General features: G+C 32.2%; 1 protein-coding gene across 1 annotated transcript in view; it reads left to right on the top strand.

Annotated features, from left to right (window-relative positions):
- Positions 1 to 20,626, top strand: part of LOC132728633 (doublecortin domain-containing protein 1-like) — a 34,561-nt gene that overhangs the window by 2,171 nt on the left and 11,764 nt on the right. Inside the window, exons 2-26 of the mRNA XM_060714304.1 lie at positions 249 to 441; positions 3,372 to 3,641; positions 4,167 to 4,255; positions 4,867 to 4,979; positions 5,467 to 5,629; positions 5,974 to 6,079; positions 6,733 to 6,832; positions 7,987 to 8,080; positions 8,682 to 8,848; positions 9,473 to 9,568; positions 10,016 to 10,198; positions 10,550 to 10,645; positions 10,925 to 11,093; positions 11,671 to 11,788; positions 12,316 to 12,457; positions 13,031 to 13,138; positions 13,795 to 13,980; positions 14,544 to 14,692; positions 15,012 to 15,135; positions 15,896 to 15,983; positions 16,519 to 16,604; positions 17,206 to 17,379; positions 18,097 to 18,343; positions 19,745 to 19,895; positions 20,167 to 20,343. Of these exons, the coding sequence (XP_060570287.1) occupies positions 249 to 441; positions 3,372 to 3,641; positions 4,167 to 4,255; positions 4,867 to 4,979; positions 5,467 to 5,629; positions 5,974 to 6,079; positions 6,733 to 6,832; positions 7,987 to 8,080; positions 8,682 to 8,848; positions 9,473 to 9,568; positions 10,016 to 10,198; positions 10,550 to 10,645; positions 10,925 to 11,093; positions 11,671 to 11,788; positions 12,316 to 12,457; positions 13,031 to 13,138; positions 13,795 to 13,980; positions 14,544 to 14,692; positions 15,012 to 15,135; positions 15,896 to 15,983; positions 16,519 to 16,604; positions 17,206 to 17,379; positions 18,097 to 18,343; positions 19,745 to 19,895; positions 20,167 to 20,343 (3,589 nt within the window). The remainder of the gene's footprint in view (positions 1 to 248; positions 442 to 3,371; positions 3,642 to 4,166; positions 4,256 to 4,866; positions 4,980 to 5,466; positions 5,630 to 5,973; positions 6,080 to 6,732; positions 6,833 to 7,986; positions 8,081 to 8,681; positions 8,849 to 9,472; positions 9,569 to 10,015; positions 10,199 to 10,549; positions 10,646 to 10,924; positions 11,094 to 11,670; positions 11,789 to 12,315; positions 12,458 to 13,030; positions 13,139 to 13,794; positions 13,981 to 14,543; positions 14,693 to 15,011; positions 15,136 to 15,895; positions 15,984 to 16,518; positions 16,605 to 17,205; positions 17,380 to 18,096; positions 18,344 to 19,744; positions 19,896 to 20,166; positions 20,344 to 20,626) is intronic.

Here is a 20,626-nt window from a genome sequence, read left to right as displayed (position 1 = left end):
GACAATTTAAGAAGTGGTTCAGATAAAAACAGGCACATAAGTTCAGAGATGGAACATTCCACTTGTCCGCTTGTAATTACCAGTAAAATTTAAGAGAATTTGATGCAGGATGAGTAGAAAAAACGTTGCCTGCACATTGGATTAGAAGCTACTCGTCCAAATGAGTGACTCTAAAAATATTTTGCAATGCCTGCATAAATCAAAATTAGATTGTGCCAACCCTGTAATATCATTTTCTTCATTTACAGGTCAAAACATGTCGACTGTGCGGTGGGCAGAGAGTCTTAAGGGAAGGAAACTTGTGACGACCACGCAACAAATAAATCTAAAGAATCAGACACATGGTGGCACAGGTGGGCTAGTCAGCTATGAGGACCTTCTGATTGCCCAGTACCTTGATGAACTGAGAAATTCGAAGAAAACCAAACAGACAAGAGAAGAGTAAGTGTGTCATCTACTTCAAATACTGAATAAATTGTTAATATACATTGTAGTCTTTAATCAGATGTAGCAAATGTTATCTAATTTTGGCATCGCTGTGTTTTCTTTTTTGCAAAGGTATAAAAAATTTTTTTTAATTTTTATTCATCAATTTTGTTTGAATAGATCAGACTTGGAAAAAACATGAGAAATAACATTATGAATGTTTACAATATATCATAAAAGCTTTGAATATTTTATACTTGTTTGCAAGATATTACTGGACTCTAGCTTCTTACTTTGACCACTAACTGTTAAAAACCTGTTACGGCTTTTATGGTCTTTTTGTTTCCAACAGTAACAAATTATATATACTTTAGACGGAAAAAGTATATAGTAAGCAATTTTTTTCTTGTTGGTAATATATTGCCTTTTAGTAATTATGCATAGTGCCATTGCAATAAAATGCTCAGATTTATTTTTGTAACATTATATAACATTTCTCTCTTATTCCGAGATAATGATCTTTGGTCTTAAATTACATTTACCATACTGTAATTAACATTTACTGTTATCAGAAAGAAAGAGCATGCTTTGGAAGTGAAAAAAAAACATTTTTATTCTTCTCCATTTCCACAGTTTATTTATAATGCATTACTTATTTTTCTGATGTATTGAATTGTAGATGTCATTTGATAGATGTCATGTTAAAACAGGTTATAAATCAGATTGTGCAAGTTATAAACAAAAGTAAACAAAGATAAATTTGAATTATGAGTCACCAAGGAAAAACATTAGAAATAATTTAGTAGAAATATTCTCTCATAATATTGATGTATGGTAATATTTTATGAAGCAAACTAAATATTATGTACATGTAGTGCTATATGTTATATAGATATAGTTCTGAATCATTTGAATGAGGCTGTCAGGAAAGACAGTTATTTGTCATTCAGGTCTTTTTAATATTGGAAATAAGATTATTACACATGCAAGGAAAGAAAATTATTAGTTTTAAAATTAGAAATTGATCAGACAAACAGTAACAGGCATTATAATTGAGTGTGTAGTGTTATAAAAATGAAAAAAGGTGTCCTTTAGACTCCATTGAAAGGGAAGTCATTCAGTCTACCACTTTTACAATATTTTGTATCACAAGTAATGTATATTATTATATTATTATCATAATGCCTTAAGTGGTATTGCACTCACCCACTAAGGTCATTAGGAAGAGCATGGGATAAATAAGTAATCAAGGGATGGCTGGTTAAATCCAAGGGCAAGGTTAAGTTTTCTGTCACAATTGATCTTGTACATTGAGTATAATGACCACCTAAGTATGACCAAATATCTGTTTAATTTGGTGTAAAATCAGAACAACAATCAATTAAGTGATATTAAATTACCAATTTTTAGCTCGACTATTCGAAGAATATGAGAGCTATTGTAGTCGCCCCGGCGTCGGCGTCGGCGTCCGCGTCGGCGTCTGCGTTGGTTAAAGTTTTTTGTAAAGTCAAATATCTCAATTATTACTTGAGATATTCAATTGAAACTTACAATACTTATTTATAGTAACAAGGTACATCAGATTGACAAGTTGGATAACTCTGCCTACAATATTGACAGAATTATGCCCCTTTTTAACTTAGAAATTTTGGTTAAAGTTTTTTGTAAAGTCAAATATCTCAATTATTGCTTGAGATATTCAATTGAAACTTACAATACTTATTTATAGTAACAAGGTACATCAGATTGACAAGTTGGATAACTCTGCCTACAATATTGACAGAATAATACCCCTTTTTAAACTTAGAAATTTTGGTTAAAGTTTTTTGTAAAGTCAAATATCTCAATTATTGCTTGAGATATTCAATTGAAACTTACAATACTTTTTATAGTAACAAGGTACATCAGATTGACAAGTTGGATAACTCTGCCTACCATATTGACAGAATTATGCCCCCTTTGGAACTTAGAAATTTTGGTTAAAGTTTTTTTGTAAAGTCAAATATCTCAATTATTGCTTGAGATATTCAATTGAAATTTAAAATACTTATTTATAGTAACAATGTACATCAGTTTGCAAAATTGCATAACTCTGTCTGCAATATTTGCAGAATTATTTGCCCCTTTGAAACTTAGAAATTTTGGTTAAAGGTTAACGGTCTTCAAAGATATTTACTTGAAACTTTACACATGCACTTAGGGTCATAATTGGAGGGTCATAATTGTATGTCACTGACCAAGTTCCATAACTCTATCTTGCATTAAGGCTGATTCATATCCCCTTTTCTACTTAGTCTCTTGGTTAATGTTTACATGCAAGTTTTACATATCTCAATAACTATTAAAGATATTTATCTAAAACTTATGCAACTAACACATATGCATTTAGGGTCATAATTGTAGGTCACTGACAAAGATCCATAATTCAATCTTGCATTTAGGCTGACTTTTCTCCCCTTTTTCAACTTAGAAATTCATGGTAAAGTTTTGCTTGTAAGCTGTTATTTCAATAACTACTGAAGGGTTTGTGCCATTTTTGGGACAATTTTATGCATTCATAATAATAAAGCAGTGATTTACTTGATAAAACATCTTAATAATAATAACAAGCCTTTGTACCTTTTCTGTCAAATTTATATATTCATAGTTAATTAGTATTATTTACTCAATAAAAAAAAACTTGTGACATTACCTTCCGAATTGTCAAGCCAATTCTGTATAATTAGACCCTCTGTAAGGCCTATAACATGAATTTATAAAAAAAAATTAGCCCTTTTGTGAACTTAAAAAATTTAACAATATCAAGGCTCTTTTACTATCAAGCACTTAGAATAGTCGAGCATGCTGTCCTACAGACAGCTCTTGTTTTCAATATTTTAAGTTTTTTTCAAATCTACCTTCACTATACACAAGTCATGTTATGTATGTGTCCGTTTTTTTTTCAGGAGTCCAAAACCTTCACCCTACACACAGAAACTTCCTCATTCTGACTACACATATAAATACCGCACAAAACGGCCAGTGTCTGCCTCTAACATAAGTAACTCTGGAAAACCAAAAATTGACGCAAAGTTCATTGCTGATCCAAGTCTATGGGATCCTGCCACCCCCAGAAACAACAACGATGAAGGTCCAGAAATGTACCAAGTTATTGTGACTGAGAAAAGTTTGAAAGCCCGACAACGACCAGCAAGTGCTCCTGTGAAAAGAAATAAGTAAGTTTAAAGTGTTGTCTGACATAGCTAAACATTTACCTGAAGTTTTTATCAGTGTTTTCTCATCCATTGGGATCATTGCTTCCAAAATTTAAAAGTATTGAAGATTGAAAACTGTTTAAGAAAGAGTGTTTAAGATTAAATACTACTTAAGCAAAGTGTTGACTATTGAATACTGCTTTTATTCAGTTCTAGGTGGCTTCAGAGATGTAGCATCTTTCATTATTTCTTATCAACAGACTCTGTCAAACAGTCTACAATTTCTCAGATTAAACTTTTTGCTATGAATCAATCTCCTTTTTCCAGAAATTGATTAATATTACATTGTTATGGTTATATATATTTTTAGTTTCTCTTGCTTGTTCTATATATGACTAGCATTTTGAGAAAAGAGTGTATGGAACAGTTAAAAAATTTTTTTTAAATGAGCTGTGGATTGCCGTTGTAGGTGTTATTCAATGCACATCTACCGAGTTGCTTGTCCTGAAGTTTATAATAATGTACATTGTTTTATATGAATTTTAGGTTAAACCGTCCAACCAGTGCTGCATCTACTTTGTCATATTACAGCAGAGCTCGACCTTTCTCTGGCAAGTCAGCCACATACTATGGAGGTAATAATCTGACTTTGAAATTTACTTAACCCATAATCAGCTTAATATTTTACTCATGCAACCAGTGCACACAATGACCAGCTGGCACATGCTGTCTTATCGTGGTCTGCACTGTTTGCCATTTAGTCAGTACAAGTATTTTTTAGAAAAATCCCAAAAATGATGATTGGTTTTTGCCAGATTGAAAAACAGACAAATTAATTTAAGACATCAATTTAGTGTTAATATTAGACTCTAAATCAGAAGTTTTAATTTTTTTTACTTTGCCTTATATTTTCTTAGCTGGCCATAGTTTTCTTAGCTGGCCATATGTTTTCTTAGCTGATGCTTGTGTTTGGGATTTTAAAAGAATGGATCTACAAGAGCATGACTGGGCAAACATTCATTCTTTTTCCATTGTGCCATTTTTCCACTGTTTCATATTCCAATTGTTGAGGTGCTATGTTGTTTACATCCTGCAGCATAAACATAGACTTTTTTAATGAACAGCTTATTTGCAAACTCTGGCCTGTACAATGATGTGAGATAAAGTAAAACTTAAAAAGTATTCAAATTATTGTATATTGCTAAAATATGTACATTACACAGCATTTTTAAATATTTATTTTCAGGACGAAAGATCAAATCACAATATAAGAAACAACCACATACGATACGTGTTACAGCATTTAGGAACGGAACACGAGAACCTTTCATCAGACTGGCAGCACCAAGCATTAAAATAGTAATAATTTTATATTTTAACTAAAATCGTGTCGTCAAATAAAGCTGTTTTATGTTCTGACAATGTATATTATTATCCTTATTTGTTTTTGTGTTTCCTTGACATAATGTGACACAACTATTTTCTTGAGGTTTTTTAGTATAGGGGTAAAGTAGCTGAGTGGTAAATATTGGGCTAGTTATTTAAGAATTTCTGTGTGGGTTCAACTCAAACCCCATCATTAGCAAGCCGTTGTTTCCTTGATCAAGTGGCTTCACACTCATTGCTATAAGCTTGTTCCTTCCTACACAAACTAGAAATTAATTATCATTATATAATCTTTGTATAAGTTAAATGTGTCATTTATCTTGGTCTTCACTGTTTTGCTATTCAGTCAGTAGTTATTTTGAAATTTTCTATAAAAAATGAAAGGTTATGTCTAGATTGATTGATACATTTAAGATTTTTAGCTTTGTAAGTTTTAATTACCATTATTGTATCCATACAGCTGTTAGAGTTTTGTACGGACAAATTAAACCTCCCATTTGCTGCCCGACGTGTGTTCCTGGAAGATGGGATAGAGGTTTTTACTGAGAAAGATATCCCTGTGGATTCAGAGGTGTATATATCTACTGGAGAGAATTATAAAGATCCTTACGCAACCACTAAAAGTAAGTACACTAGTTAGTGTAATCCAAAATTCTCCTACATTTTCACAACTTGAGAATGCCCAAATATGGTATTACTTATTAAATGAAATGAGCTTTTTAACTAGTATTTGATCATGCGTGGCCTTGCATATGATATTTTTATGCACAGTTTTACTGATGTTTACACATCGATGGGCTGAAATAGCTGTGTCATTAATATTTTTTACTCACAGATGGCCTTGCATATGATATTTTTACATATTTAAAAAATGTTTCAGCTGATTTTTTTTCAAAATTAATGGCCTATTGGCCTAAATGATATTAAATGATTATTGAATAATTATATTATATTCACTATCTTTCAGGAAATATAATATTGAATAATGGTGCTAAATGGACCCTTACTGGAGTAATGTTACCAGAAGAGGGCAAGAAAAAAGTGTCTAAACCACGACTGTCTAAGAGAATGAAGTAAGTTAGTTAAGAACACCTCATGCAATGATTGATTATAATATCCACCATTTGACATAGTCTGGTCTCCATATATTTTACTGTTTAAACATGTTCATGTTTGTAATTGATATTGATATGTATAAACTTAATTAAGACAACCTCTAAATACATGTATATATCATATTAAGAGAAAATTGTCAAAGCTGGTACTGGTAGAAGAAAAACTGTTTATGAAAAGTGGCGGCGCAGCCGAGTGGTTAAAGCAACAGACAAATATTTTAAGGATTGCTGACCGCATGGGTTCAACCCCCCGGTCAAGTGCAAGCTTTTGTTTCTGTGAGCAAAACTTTAAACTCATTGCTTAGTACTTGTTGGTTCCAGGAACGGATTCGAAAGTGTTTTAATAAGCTTATAGCTTCCAACACAGTCAAACTAAAATAAATTGGTATAAACTAAAAGTAAAGGAAAACTGTCATGAGAATAAGAAAAACTGTCACTAACAATAGTTCTTAACAGTATTTAGATTAGGTTGTTTTGTTGTTTTTTTTCATTTATAAACAAAATGAGATTGCAGTTCGGCGACAATTGTATGATGCTATTTATAGAACTCTTTTCATTTCAAAGTATTTGTTATAAACAATGATATAAATGATGTATATTTTGTAATGTAGGAAGCTAGCGGAGGTGAAGCGTGTACGTATTATTGTATACAGAAATGGTAAATGTACAGAACCTGTTGAAGTTGTTGCTGATTTGTCTAATATAGAAGAGGTATATTATTTGGGTCACTTATTTCTGAAGTTCAATAACCTTAAAAATAAGATCTCGCAACATTTACATTAATTACACTCAAGTTGCCTCCAGGACTAACCAGTACTGGTGTCACGTGCTGAAAAAAATTTTGATCCAAGCAAGGCTTGAACTTCAGTTCCTTTGGTTAACCCATTACTTCATATACACGCCTTTTAACGCCTTTTTCACCCCCCCCCCTTTTTGTTGTCTCAAATGATGAAAAAATGCCTTATTTAGGCCCCCAACACTTGTTTTTGTTTGAGAAATGTTGTTAAAAAAAGTGACCTCTTTTTCGGCGCGGCCCCCCAACCAAAAGATACATCAGGGGGTTGCCAGAAGGGGGATGTGCCCCCTTCTGTTTGGGGGGGGGTTGAAGGGGGGCAGAGTCCCCCTCATCGCCAAGAAAATTTTGGACTTGTGAGAGGCTGTAAATGACCCCAGATTGATCATAAGGTAACGTGTAACCAACGCTGAAAAGCATTTGACTCTATCTCAATCCATTGAGTAGTTGCAGCACTTTGAAATCAATTTTGATGGAAAAAATCAACGCAAAATAGTGATTTTTGGCAATTTTGAGATGTCCCCTCGTTGCCATGGTAACAGAAAATTTAAGCCTGAGCATGTTGTTGCAAGGGCATTGGTCCAGTCAACATTTGTGCCAAGTTTGATTAGTGTTGAAGCAGTTTTTATAGTATTATAGCAATTTGAACTTGTAACGGGAGACTTTTCAATGAAAACAGCCATTTTTCACAAAATGCTCATGAAGTAATGGGTTAAGAGGATGTTACCTCTATTACACAGCTATTTAGCCACCAAAAGGATTTGAGGTTTTCTCAGCCATTTGTCTGTTTCTTTGATTTCTCAGTATTATATTAATTTGACAAACCATAGTCTAGAATGCACACATTGTTTGACAGATAGCATGTCTACTAGACTGCAGTTACATTTTTGGATTGATTCGGGGCAAGAATTACAGACTAGACCAACCTAATGTATGAAATATAAAAAAAATCACACTAATTTGGCATTAAGAAATTTTCAACCTGTGACTGAAGATGTTAGTTTTATTTTATTTTTTAATAGATAAATATGAAGGAGTTTTAAAGACAGTCTTATACATTGAACAATTTCAGTTTCTAGTGGCATGCACAGCTAAACTTGATCTACGGAGTCATGCAAGGATTTTATATGATTGGGAAGGAAATGAAATCACATCACTTGCAGAAAGTAAGTGTTTTCTCTCTTTCTTGTGATACGATTATCTTCTTTAATTAGAGTTAATACACTAGTGATTTATAAACTTTAAACAAAATCTGCATTTAATAAGAACAGTTTTGTATAAACTTACAAACTACTAGTTCTGCCCATGTGAGGCTATACAACAAGTCTGTAAATTTGTATGAACATGTAGTGTTAAGCAGTATCTTAATCATGAAATAAAAGTCTTACAAATGAAGTGAAAGAACTGATTTTAAGAATGCTATTATCAATGGTTATATGAAAAATTATAGTGTTAATGTAGGTTTTATAAAAAAATGATTCTATTGATTGTCAACTTTGTTAATATTATTGAAATTTCTAACACAAAAGTCTACTAGGTTCTTGAAAAGATAGCAAGGATATTTTTAAAACAACCTTGAAACATAAGCACTGTATGTGAAGATTTAATTCCCCAGACTAGTTACAACTTTAGTCTGTTGCAAGGGCACTTTATTATAAACAACTATATAAAAATAGCATGGACATAAGCTTCACAATAATTTGTTTATAATTATATAAGATGCTGCTGAATAAAGATACTGAATACTAATTTGTCCATTATTTTCAGCACCAATTTTAGATGAATGTTTGCAGCCAGGGGGTACCTATGTTCTAGGACCTGTATGGGTGTCAACCAGTGAGGGTTTCAGCCCATCAGGTACCAGAGATTTCTTGATCACAATTAAAGAGGTCCTCAGAAGTCGCATCAAAGAGGCAAAAACCTTCAGGAAAGAGGTATGATGTCTGCTTAAATAAAATGTACTTTTCTTGATGTAATGAAACTATTGTATAGTCATCTTAAATGTTTGAAATATATCTTGGGGTCTTCTGTAAAAAAAAAAAAATAGCGGAATGGGAGAAGTACTGATTTCTACAAAATTTATACAATTATGCATCTAGTTACTAAATAACAATCCAAAAATGCTTTTGAAATTTTGGTATTAAACATACGTGATGGATGCTATTCTGTGGTGGTTTTTTTTTGGTAATATTTATGAAAATGAGTAAAAGCTTTTACTACAGTATGTTGAAACCCAAATTGCAAAGCCTTTTCCACCAATCTGTGTATTTTGTCTAGGCTCTGTACTGTTGACTGAGTTGATCAATCAACTTTGACTATTAAACTTCAAAATTTTTAATCTTGATTGCCTTAGAATTGATACTGGTTCAAAAATAAATGTAGGGACAGACCCAGTTTGAATATGCAGCAGTGTGATGGTTTATAAAAATAGAAGTATGCCTACAAAGAATTTACATGTGTAAAATGTCTGATATAGTCTGTTAACTGTATTACATGTAGATGTTTTATGATAATGATGTACTTTAAGATAATTATGTAAATATAATATTGTATTATAGCTGTCACACATGAAGGACGGAGAGGAAGATCAGATCAAGGTCGCCATCAAAATTCTCTCCATGTCAAAAGATGAAGTAGAGGAAGCCCTTACTTATGTATGTCCTATTTTATGTTTTATAAATATGAACTGATTTTTACTCATTATAAAGTTCTATATATGAACTAAATTTTTTCTCATTATTGAATTACATGTTACACTGAATTTTATAGATTTTTTTTAATTGCCCATGTTGCACTGATTTGTATTGATTTTTCGAATTTTTAAATTGCCTATTCAGCTTTTTAAATCGCGTATTTCACAAAGTGAAATCCGTTATTTGATGTTTAAATTTGCTGTTAATATCATGCAATGGAATAATGGATAAGGAGTAATAGATTGTCTATAAATTATGATGTATAGTGATTATACACAATCTTTTTCTCAATATTCAAAATAATAAAAGTTATCACACGTTATTCTGTTTATACAAATAAGAATCAATAAAAAGAATAGGAGAATGAAAGATAAGAAAATATCCTTTATGCTGTTATTATTGTTATAGACTGACCGTGACCTAGAGCAGTTAAATGCCACACTGGAGAGGATTGAGGAGAAGTTGTTGAACCTTCAGGAGATGGTGGACAAGGAGGAGGAGGAGGGGACAAATTATAGGATGAGACATATCAAAACACTGCCTGAAAGTAGGTCATACAAAATGGTTGGAACACCGGGTTTGAAACTCAAGGTATTGTCCCGTCACCTTTTTATTTACAAGGAAATGATAAAACATTGAAATAATTAATTATATAACTAATATTAATTTGACAGCCTTGGTTTTATAGACTTAGGGAATTGCAAAACCTATATTAAGTGCAATTAAAGAGTAACATTGAGTAATATTGTACTTTCTTTGTTGTTCATGTAAAGTTAAAGTGGGTCAGCCAACAGTATAAAGCCTGGGCAGACTGCACCAACACGCAGGCTTGCTTGACTTCATACTGGTGATAAAGGCAAAACACTTTCATTTCCAGCATGTAAAGTGTAAAACTTGAAAAACATTTAAGAAACTGTATGTCATATTGGTTGCTTATTTCAGGTGCATGAGAATGGAACAGTGAATGCTCCGAGAGATTTCTACTTTAATGTACGCAAAGCTACTCAAGGAAGTACGAAGGAGATCTTGTTACAAAGAGTAAGTGTCATATGTTTATTCTAGGGATTTTCAAATGTTAAAGAATCTCGACTGAGATCCAAAAGTGTATAAACATAAAATTTTATCCTATGTGACAAAATTTAATTCATGTAATTGACATCTTATCCGGTTCACTGCGAAAGTGAGTCTTTGCTCCCTAAAGCTTGCCAAGATACATTTCTTGCTCACTGGATAAACCTTCACCATTCCGACATTAACCATGTACATGTATTCTCTATATTACTGTTGACAACACTCAAATGATAATCTCTGTTACAGCTTCTGGATGAGTTATCAGGTGCATTTGGAAATCCACAAAATCCCAAATTAGCACCTATTGCCAAGAAGATTTTCAATCAGTTTGGACGTGAGATCACAGATGTGTTCACTCTACAATCGGAGGATGAAATTTGGGTCTCGTTTGGCGAAGCATACATATCACCATTTAGTAATTGCTGATTCTTTTGTCTTTTTTTAAAGCACAATTATAGTATTTTCATCTGTTGACACAATTTAAATATGATCTTGTTTTCCGATCGCAATGTTTTGTTAGGTTTGGAATTTCTATTATCTCAATGTCATTTAGGTAATAGGTAAATTGACTGTGATATTTGCATCAAATTGTTCTTTTAACATCTTGATTTAATCTTATGTTTAACATTTTATCATATTTTATGATGAAATGTTAATCATGGGATTCTGAGTACAGTCTAATGTATTGTTAAAAAATAGTAGGGCTTTGTAGAACCTTTAGTTGTTAAAAGTTTAAACAGGTTATGTTTTGTTTCTTCTGAATGTTGTAATGTGACAAATACTACAAGTCAAGTGATGATATTTCATTTCTTGGCCTTGTGTCATAACAACTCTGTTTAAAACAGTCAAAGCCCAAATCTCACTTTACCTATATGAAAGAAATGAAAATGCTTGTTATTCCTTTTTGTTAAATTTTCTTCTTCAGATATCATGCCGATTTTCATATATTTTATTAGCACCTGTTACATATATATTTTTCTATTTAATTGTAGCATATGCACTACAAGTTATATTTGATATGGCAAAAGGAACGCAGTTGTTGGATGAGAGAAAGGTGATTTTGCGAGAACAGCTAATGCCAGAGGATGGCATTATTGATGGAATGACTGAGTAAGCTCTTTTTGTCAATTCTTTACATTTCTTCTTTAGTATTAGAAAACTTTTTTGATTGGGTTTGAAAATGTTACATTGACTGTACTAAGAATTTAGTGACCAATTTTGAAGATTTATTACTAGAGAAAATCAACTTTTGCATTTTCATGAATTAATTTGGTTTGTGCATCGGTACTGTGATCCTTTGACCTTTTGTAAGAGAGCTGGATTTATTAAGATTGATTTGACATAGTTTAAATGTTCAAAGGTCTGAGAATTTTTAAAATGAGTGCCAGCAGTATTATCAAGAAATTATGCTAACACTCCAGGCAAGTCAGCCTGCACATCTGTACAGCTTAACAATGCACTATACTGCTTACCTCTTAATCTTAATATTTTGATAAGTGAAATCCCTTAAATGACTAATAGACTGGTCCATATTAAAAATTAGGCAAGTCCATTACACAAATTCAGTTATCATAATTAGTTAAGATGTCAGTTTATGGTGCAAAACTTGTCATAGAAAAAAAATTGTTGCATTTCAGCTATGAGAATTACGATGCAAGTATTGGGTTCCCGGCCGTCTATGACTATCATCAGTGTAAATTTGAGACTGAGCAGTCCTTAATTCTTAACAATGCCACCATGGCTGAGTTAGATGAACGTGGACATTTCTTACAGTTTATGGTAATATGTTATATCTGTAGATCTATACATAAAAAACTTGTTGTTTGAAGTTTGAATTTGAAAAATTTCCTAACCATTTTAAGATATACTAAGCTCATCTTTGGATAAATAACTTACATTGCAGAAATTTTAGAAATCTTACTTCTTACTGAATTTATCTTATTTGAATATGAAGATGTATAAACTATGTGCGTGAAGCAGCATTCCAATTTTAGTCTTTTCATAAAAACAAAAGTGCCAGTTTTTTAAATGACATTGTATTCATGCCATGTTTACCTATAGTGTGTTAAGTTTAAAATGTAACATATCGTCTCTTTTTTTCTCAAAAGATGATTATTTTGCACTTAAAAAGAGACTATATAGCAATTATCAGTATTTTCAGATATCAAATTTGAGCATAATAAATCTTTAAGTGAAATTATTGTATTCTAATGAATATATTTAAGATTTCAGAATTCAGAAAAGTAAATATTAGGTCAATATTATATTCCATACAAAAATAATTTTCAAACCTTATATCTTATACCTTTATAATGTCTCATACTTCAGACTTGTCTTTTCTTATTTTTTCAGCCTAGTCCAAAAAAAGTGTTATATCCTGAGATCATCATGAACCACAAGTTACCAAAAGGACACAAAGAACTCTGGCCAGCGGAGTCCCAGATCTGGGTCATATCAAAGGTTTGTTGTCGTCATGTTTATTTTAACAACAAAATTTTAATTTCGCTTATTTGAAGTATAGGTCACCTGTTGTACTCAATTAAGTGTATATTTTGTTGTAACACTTAGCTCAAGTTGTGGAAGTTAATATCTCATTTATACAGAACAAAATCACTTGAAATTTGACAGATAACTCTACCATTAATTTTATTGCATTCTTCCCCTTTTGAGAAGTTACAAAAATATAATTGAAAGAAAAATTGAGAATTGCAAATGTGCAGTCTATCCAACCGCTATTGCTTTGAGAAAATATCATTTTGAGAAAATATTATCATTTGAAAATACTATGTTGTTGATAGGTTACAAAATAACTCTAACAAGCCCCTGTGGCCAATTGTTTAGAGTTGATGTCTATCAGTCAGGTTGACTAACCACTGTGGGTAACCTGTTAGTATGATAAATTTAATCCCAGAATGCAGTTTATTATCCAGTTACCTGTTGTTACTTATTGTATTATAAATAATGAAGCACACTCAGGGGTGTTTCATAACAATTGAACATTGGTACTTGACATGTGATGGTAATATGTTGTTGTTTTTTTTAATGTGTCATAAAAAAGCAACACTGACAATAATATTCCTGAATACTTTACTATTTCTACATTTATTATATTTTAGTCTGGTTTCATCTACATCAAACCATTCCCTCAGCTGTGTTTGGCGGTAACTGAGGTAAAGATTGAGACTAAGTTGACTGGCAAGGAAACCAGAGTGACAGGATATGCTGTCGCTCTACAGAAAAAAATGGTTGGTAACCCTCATCAACTCTGGACATTTAACCCGGATGCTACAGTAGCATCTAAGGTATGTGGCTAACAAATTACGTATTGATTAAATACTGTTTGTCTTGTTATATGCTGATTTTAACACATTTTGGTCATATCTCAGAGTCAGTCTACCTAACCAAGTTTTCTGGATAACTAGCTAGTAATTACCAGATTCTTTGCCGGGGAATGGCTTATAATCCTTCATAATTTCTTCACCATTGGTGTGAAACAAATGACCCTTAAATTTACAAAGATTTATGTCACAGAAATAGTTTGCCTTGTCTGAAGATCAAAACCAGAGACTGTGCCCTGAATTACAAATCCAATACTATCCTTATTGAGTTAAAAAGGGGGAAAGTTTAAATCTTGAATAATTTCTGAATTCCATTGAAAAATAGCATGAATCTTGTTGAAAGCTTTAATTACTAAGAAATAAAGCAGTAAGCAAAAAAATTAAAAGAGTCATTGGATAAAGTATTTTTCCCTGATCCATTTTAATCATTGATGTGCTAGCTGTTCTTAGTCTGCATGGGTAGAATCTATTGCTGCCAGTAGGCTAATAATTAAAGTTACTTACATTATTACATTTGTATATTTTAGGCCTATCCAGAATTATTATTGACATACCTGGGTAAGAAGTTTGGTGAGGAGACAGAAGACAGTGAACAACCAGAAGGAGTGAAGCCAGGTAGTCGAGTATATATGCTCGTTACTGAACCTCTTGTCAAGAAAGATAAAGCATATCAGAGGTATGTATGTAAAGTCCTTTACTAACTAAAATGTTTCTTCAGCTTGTTTATTAGGTAGCCCGGAATCCTGTAATGACTGAACCTAACAAAATATTTGGAATATGCCTATACTAAGAATGTATCAATAGTACAGAGTTCAAGTATTATCTTTTGTTCTTTGTAGATTAATGTTTTTCTATGATAACTAGATAAAGTTAAGTAAAGTGAATTTTGTAATTTCATCTTTAAATTGATAGGTAAGTATGATGGACAGCCTAAGAATAATTTGGTATTAGCATGTAAATGTTTTATATATTTCTTTTATATTTTATTTACCAAGGTTTGCCCTGAAACAGGAGAAGTTTGGAAACTTGGGTCAGTGGAAGTTTAATGATGCTACTAATCCAGAATGGAACAAACAAGCTCTCTCCTGGCCTGTCAAAGCTGATGGCCAACTTAATATGGTAAGCTGCTTTGTGTCTGTATTTGAATTATAAGGTGGGTGTGGGGGAACTCCTTAGCTGAATGGTATGAATGGTTTCTAGATCATTTTCCCCCTTAGTCCTCTTAGTTTGAAAGCTATCCAGCAAGCTTACAGAAGGTTGGTGGTTCTACATAAGTGCCCACCTGAGCCTGAAATAATGTTTAAAGGGTCTTTTCAGGTTTTCTTCAACTAATAATTCCTCAACTTATAAAATGGGACATTTACCATATGACTTCTACAGTGTCAGTATTTTTATATATGGAAATACATGTTTCTAATGGCCTTGCTAGAAGTGGTTCATCTTGCTTTGTATTTCCATAAGGTTGCATTCTGATGTTAAATATAGACATCAATGATAAAAGGAAGCACATGAAACTATGTAAGAAAAAATGGCACTCGTGGTTATTGTTATAATTGATCTATATACAGTTAGAGAATGGTAAAAATAATTTTGTGTATATATAATAAATTAAGTATGAAGTATGCATCATTTATCAGTATCTTTTAATAAGTTAAAACATCTTGTCAACTTGTGGATTTTGCATATATTTTAGATAGTATGTTATAAGAAAGCTTATAGCCCCGTCGTTATTCTACCTGTGTACCCTTGTTTTATTTGTTTGGTGCCTTATCTATAGTCCTGTGTGGCTGGATACTGTTGGGGCTGTGTTTGGTGAATTGCACTCTCCCATGTTGATCTTTCCTATTTTTATGATTTATGAAATTTATTTTTTTATCAGGAGTATGACTGGCCAATGGAGGGTTATATTTTACCATTTGCCCCAAAACTACACAAGAAAGAAAGTGCAGATGATGGCCTTGTTGGAAGTATGTATATAATTGATAACATAGTGAATATATCTTTAATAGTAAACAATTCATAGTTGATTGTGTACACTTGTTTATTTGTGTAAAGAAAAATTAAGAAAGTAGGTATTAGTCTAAATGTTTGACAGAGTTGTTTATAGTATTGCTTTATATTTATGCTGGTTACCCTTAGATGTTCCACAAAGATGTTCTGTAATTGGCAGACCAGCAAGGAACAACATCTAATTTTATTTAGTAAAAAAGACAGAATGATTACTAGTGATCTTATTTGTATGAGTTTCATACTGATTTTAGATGATACAGCTAAAACACAATCTGTATCGCATGCTTTGATATTCATTTCAGACCATATTTATATACCATATCAGGCAAATGAGAAGAAAAAGAAGATAACAAAAGTATTTATAGATCAGTTACCGTATTTTCATATAATACTCAGATTTGACCATTTTCAAAATGGACCATGTTTTTAAATTGAATAAAAGTCGCAAATAATTATTTTCTTTTAATAAATTAAAATATTTTTGTGTTACAGTGACGCCACTTAGGTTATTGGCTGTAAAGAACGGAGAGAGGAACTTACAAATGGCTGTACCGATTGTTGGTCCCAATCTTACCAATGTAAGAATAGCTCCACAATTTAAACTAGCAGTTACATAAGTGTGCTTTGTTTGTAAAAATTGTGAAAAATATAGTAAAATGTATAGTAACATTATATTTTTTTCTTAAATATTTTAAAATATTTAATGTCAAAACTTTAAAGCTTACTTTACTGTTAGCCTGAAGAATCTATCCACCGGCCAGTGCAGACCAATATTAGCCAGCATTTCCATGCCATCTGATCATAGTCTGTACTGTTCCCTATTCAGTAAATACATATTTTGAAATTTTATGAAATGTTATGAATGGTTATGAATCTTTACTGAATCTTCATGCTATTTTGAATCAAAACACTATTCATCAGCTGATAAAGTACTATCGGAAGTTTGTTTATCATATTGTATCTGTTTATAGTATATCCCCATGTTGTATTGCCATTTACTCTGGGAAAGAAGTAAAATGATCTGTTCCGTTCGGTTTTGTCCAGATTGAAACATGGAATGTCCATTTAAGATATTTAGTGAGAATAGGGATGAAATATAAACAAGTATTTTGAGCTTCAGTTTATATCATGCCAACATTGTAGCAGTATGACATTATTTCTTGTTTCTTTTTTGTCCAGTTTATGAAAGATTTATCAAAAAAGCCACCAAAACCTGACAAGAAAAATCGTCGTCGGCAACAGCAACAGGAGGAGGCCATCATGTCACAACAGGATAACACTACAGATAACATCGAACTTGATGTTAATCTACACTGTCGAGATCTGTCCATCCGGGAACTTGAGTTCAGCATGGTATGTAGATTAAGAATGTGAACCTATAACTGGCAAATAATACTTTGGAAATTGAACCAGTTTTGAGAATGCTTTGTTGTAGAATAATGCATGGTTCGAGTTCAGATGCACAGAAATATAATCATGAAGGTTGATAGGCCTTAGTGATTAATTACAAATTGTTTAACGATAAACCATGCATTATTATACTATAATGCAAGAAAAAGTCATATCTGTTTCCATTCTAACATGACAAAAAGAGAATTGAAAAAATATGTTATACTTGAACTACATTGAGCGTAGAAGTAATTTTCCTGATGTCATTTGGTTTATTGATGTTAAATCTGACGTCATATGATGTGTAAGCATTTGTTTTTTTATGCTGTGCATATATAGTGTAATAATGCTCTTGATTGCCCTGTCTGTTTGATAGGGGAATAGTGTGAAGTGTGTTGGAATATATAATTTAAAACACTGTACTATCACATTGTTTTTAAATACTTATGATTGATTTTTAATAGTTTTTAAGCAAGGAGTTTCTGTGTTATTTAAGTTGAATTTAACACACTCAGCTATTATCATTTAAAAGCATACAACTCTCCGTAGCAAAATATTGATTTCAAATAAATGTTTTTTGTGTACCGTAAAAATATATATAAGAAAATCTGATTTTTTTTATTTTTAAAAAATCCCTTTTCGTATACATTAATTAGTAATATTATGATCTACTTTTAACAGTTCCTTGACCACTGCACATCACTACTCAGTCTACCATTTGCTGGACGTAGATTGTTTGATGAGAATGGTAATGAGCATTTCACCTTGAAAACATTAAAACGGGACCAGCTGGTGTATGTTTCCTGTGGCGAGATCTGGACGGATCCTAGACTCACGAAAATGGAACAACAGCGACGTTTCTTGTTGTCTCAGATATCCCAGGATGTTGCTAAAATGAGGCAGTACGCAGCACTGAGAAATCCTGAAAGTAAGTGTATTGCAAAAGATTTTGATTATTTTGCAGTATGACCTATATTATTGCCTATCATATTGTACGTTTTGAATCCCTTTTTTTATTTTTACAGTTTCAAACTTTTTGTCATTATTAGTCCCCTACCGGTTTACCGGAGGGGACTTTAGGTTTACCCTCCGTCCGTCTGTCCGTCCGTCTGTCCATCTGTCCGTCTGTCTGTCAGTCCGTCAGTCCGTCCGTCCACAAAACTGGATCCCACGATAACTTGAAAAGTACTGAAAATATTTTTATGAAACTTGGTATATGAGTAGATGGCAGTCTTGAGATTATGCACGTCTTTTTCTTTACTTCCTATGTTGAAAATTCTGGTTGCTATGGCAACAAATAGGCTGAAAATATGGCAAATTTTACACATAAACTGGATCCAGTGATAACGCAAAAAGAACTGAAAATATTTTTATGAAACTTGACATATGGGTAGATGGCAGTCTTGAGATTATGCACGTCTTTTTCTTTTCTTCCTATGTTGAAAATTCTGGTTGCTATGGCAACACATAGACTGAAAATATGGCAAATTTTACACATAAACTGAATCCAGTGAAAACTCAAAAAGTACTGGAAATATTTTTATGAAACTTGACATATGGGTAGATAGCAGTCTTGAGATTATGCATGTCTTATCTGTTCTTCCTATTTTGGAAAAATATCAGTTGCCTTGGCAATAAATAGGCTTAAAACATGGCAAATATAACAATATTTGTGATTAGTCAAAAAGAGCTGAAAATTTTTATGAAATTGCATCTTTAATTCAAGAGTTATCTCCTCTTTAAGAATTTTGCTTTTAAAATGTTATATTTTGGTAACAGGGATGTTTCAAATATTAACTTCAGAGTGTCCTTCAGTCCGTCTGTCTGTCTGTTCATAAAAACTGTTTCCTGTGATCACTTTTAAAGAACTTTTCCAACAAATTTACTTAAAATAGAGAAAAATTGAAACACTAGGGAATGGCCAATGGCCCTTCAGAATGTTGATGGGGTTCTTACCGGTAGGGGACTTATGGATTGCTTGCAATACTATGATAATTGCTTGTTTTATTTATTTTAAACATTGTATCATATTTGACTATAAAGTAAAGTAATAGTATTCACATTTTTATAATATGAAAATTTATGCACTAGGCACATTCACTTTTTACAGCTTGTCATTAGGCTGCTAGGATGAATTGTTTCCTTGCTCAAGAAAATTAGTTCTTTCCCTGATAAAACTAATGAGCCTGGAAATTCTAAATTCCAAAGCTAGTGTGTGCTAGCACCGGGCCATAGCTCCCAACAGTTTTTTCCCCATCGTTCTTAAATTGCAACACTAGACAAGGATTTTTCAAGAGAAATGATGAATGTTTATTTTGTTTACTTACAGAATATGTGTTACAAGTTGACCCAAGTATGTCAGCAGGTTCACCGGTTCTTATAAACAGACAATGGTCAAAGGATGACGATGATACCGAGATGGAGAGACAGAGTATGGCCTCCGGGTTACCTCCAAGTGTAGACTCAAACCCTCAAATACAGTATGTATTCCTTCGTTATTGTATGTACAAAAAATTTTATTTAATAATTTACAGTTTTTGGTCTGATAGCTTATATTGTAATATGTATCAACAGGTGAAATGGTTTACAAAATACAAATGTTTTACCTTTTGTTCTATATTTGGGACTTATTAATGATCAAGTTGCATAAAAATTTTGTCATAAGAAAGAGGCCAGGCCGGACTTCACATTAATGCAATATAACATCAATCTATTTTACAATATTTTAATTAACAAAATTTATTTATTCAGAACTATAGAGGATATGGACGGGACTAAAACCTTCCACCAGATGGCTCATGAGAAATCAGAAAAACGCTTGAACAATCTTAAATGGCCCTGGGAGAGACTGGTGAATGTCAATAATAGTTTTGACACTGATCCTGAAGCTAATAAATACACAGACAGGGAGATGTATGAAAAATACAAGTAAGTTTTCAATATGATACTAATGTCCCATATAATATTACCTCTTTTTTTTTCTTGATGAAAAAATATGATTCTATATTTGAAATCAATGTATACATGACTGTATTAATTGTAAAATATAATGACAAATAAGAGGTCTTTGAAGAGGTCTGTGAAGTTTGATGATGTTATGTGTCCTTCACTATATTGGGTTCAAATTCTGCAGATAGTACTGAATTCTTTTACAGTCCAGATTTTGTGCGTGATAGTTGCTTGTTAACTTTATCATATGAAAAAACTGCAA

The sequence above is a fragment of the Ruditapes philippinarum genome, unplaced genomic scaffold, assembly GCF_026571515.1.
Source record: "Ruditapes philippinarum isolate M1 unplaced genomic scaffold, ASM2657151v2 ctg1459_1_1_1_1, whole genome shotgun sequence".
Taxonomy (NCBI): domain Eukaryota; kingdom Metazoa; phylum Mollusca; class Bivalvia; order Venerida; family Veneridae; genus Ruditapes; species Ruditapes philippinarum.
The sequence above is the reverse complement of the archived record's forward strand: the minus strand, read 5'-3'. Positions and strand labels throughout refer to the sequence as shown.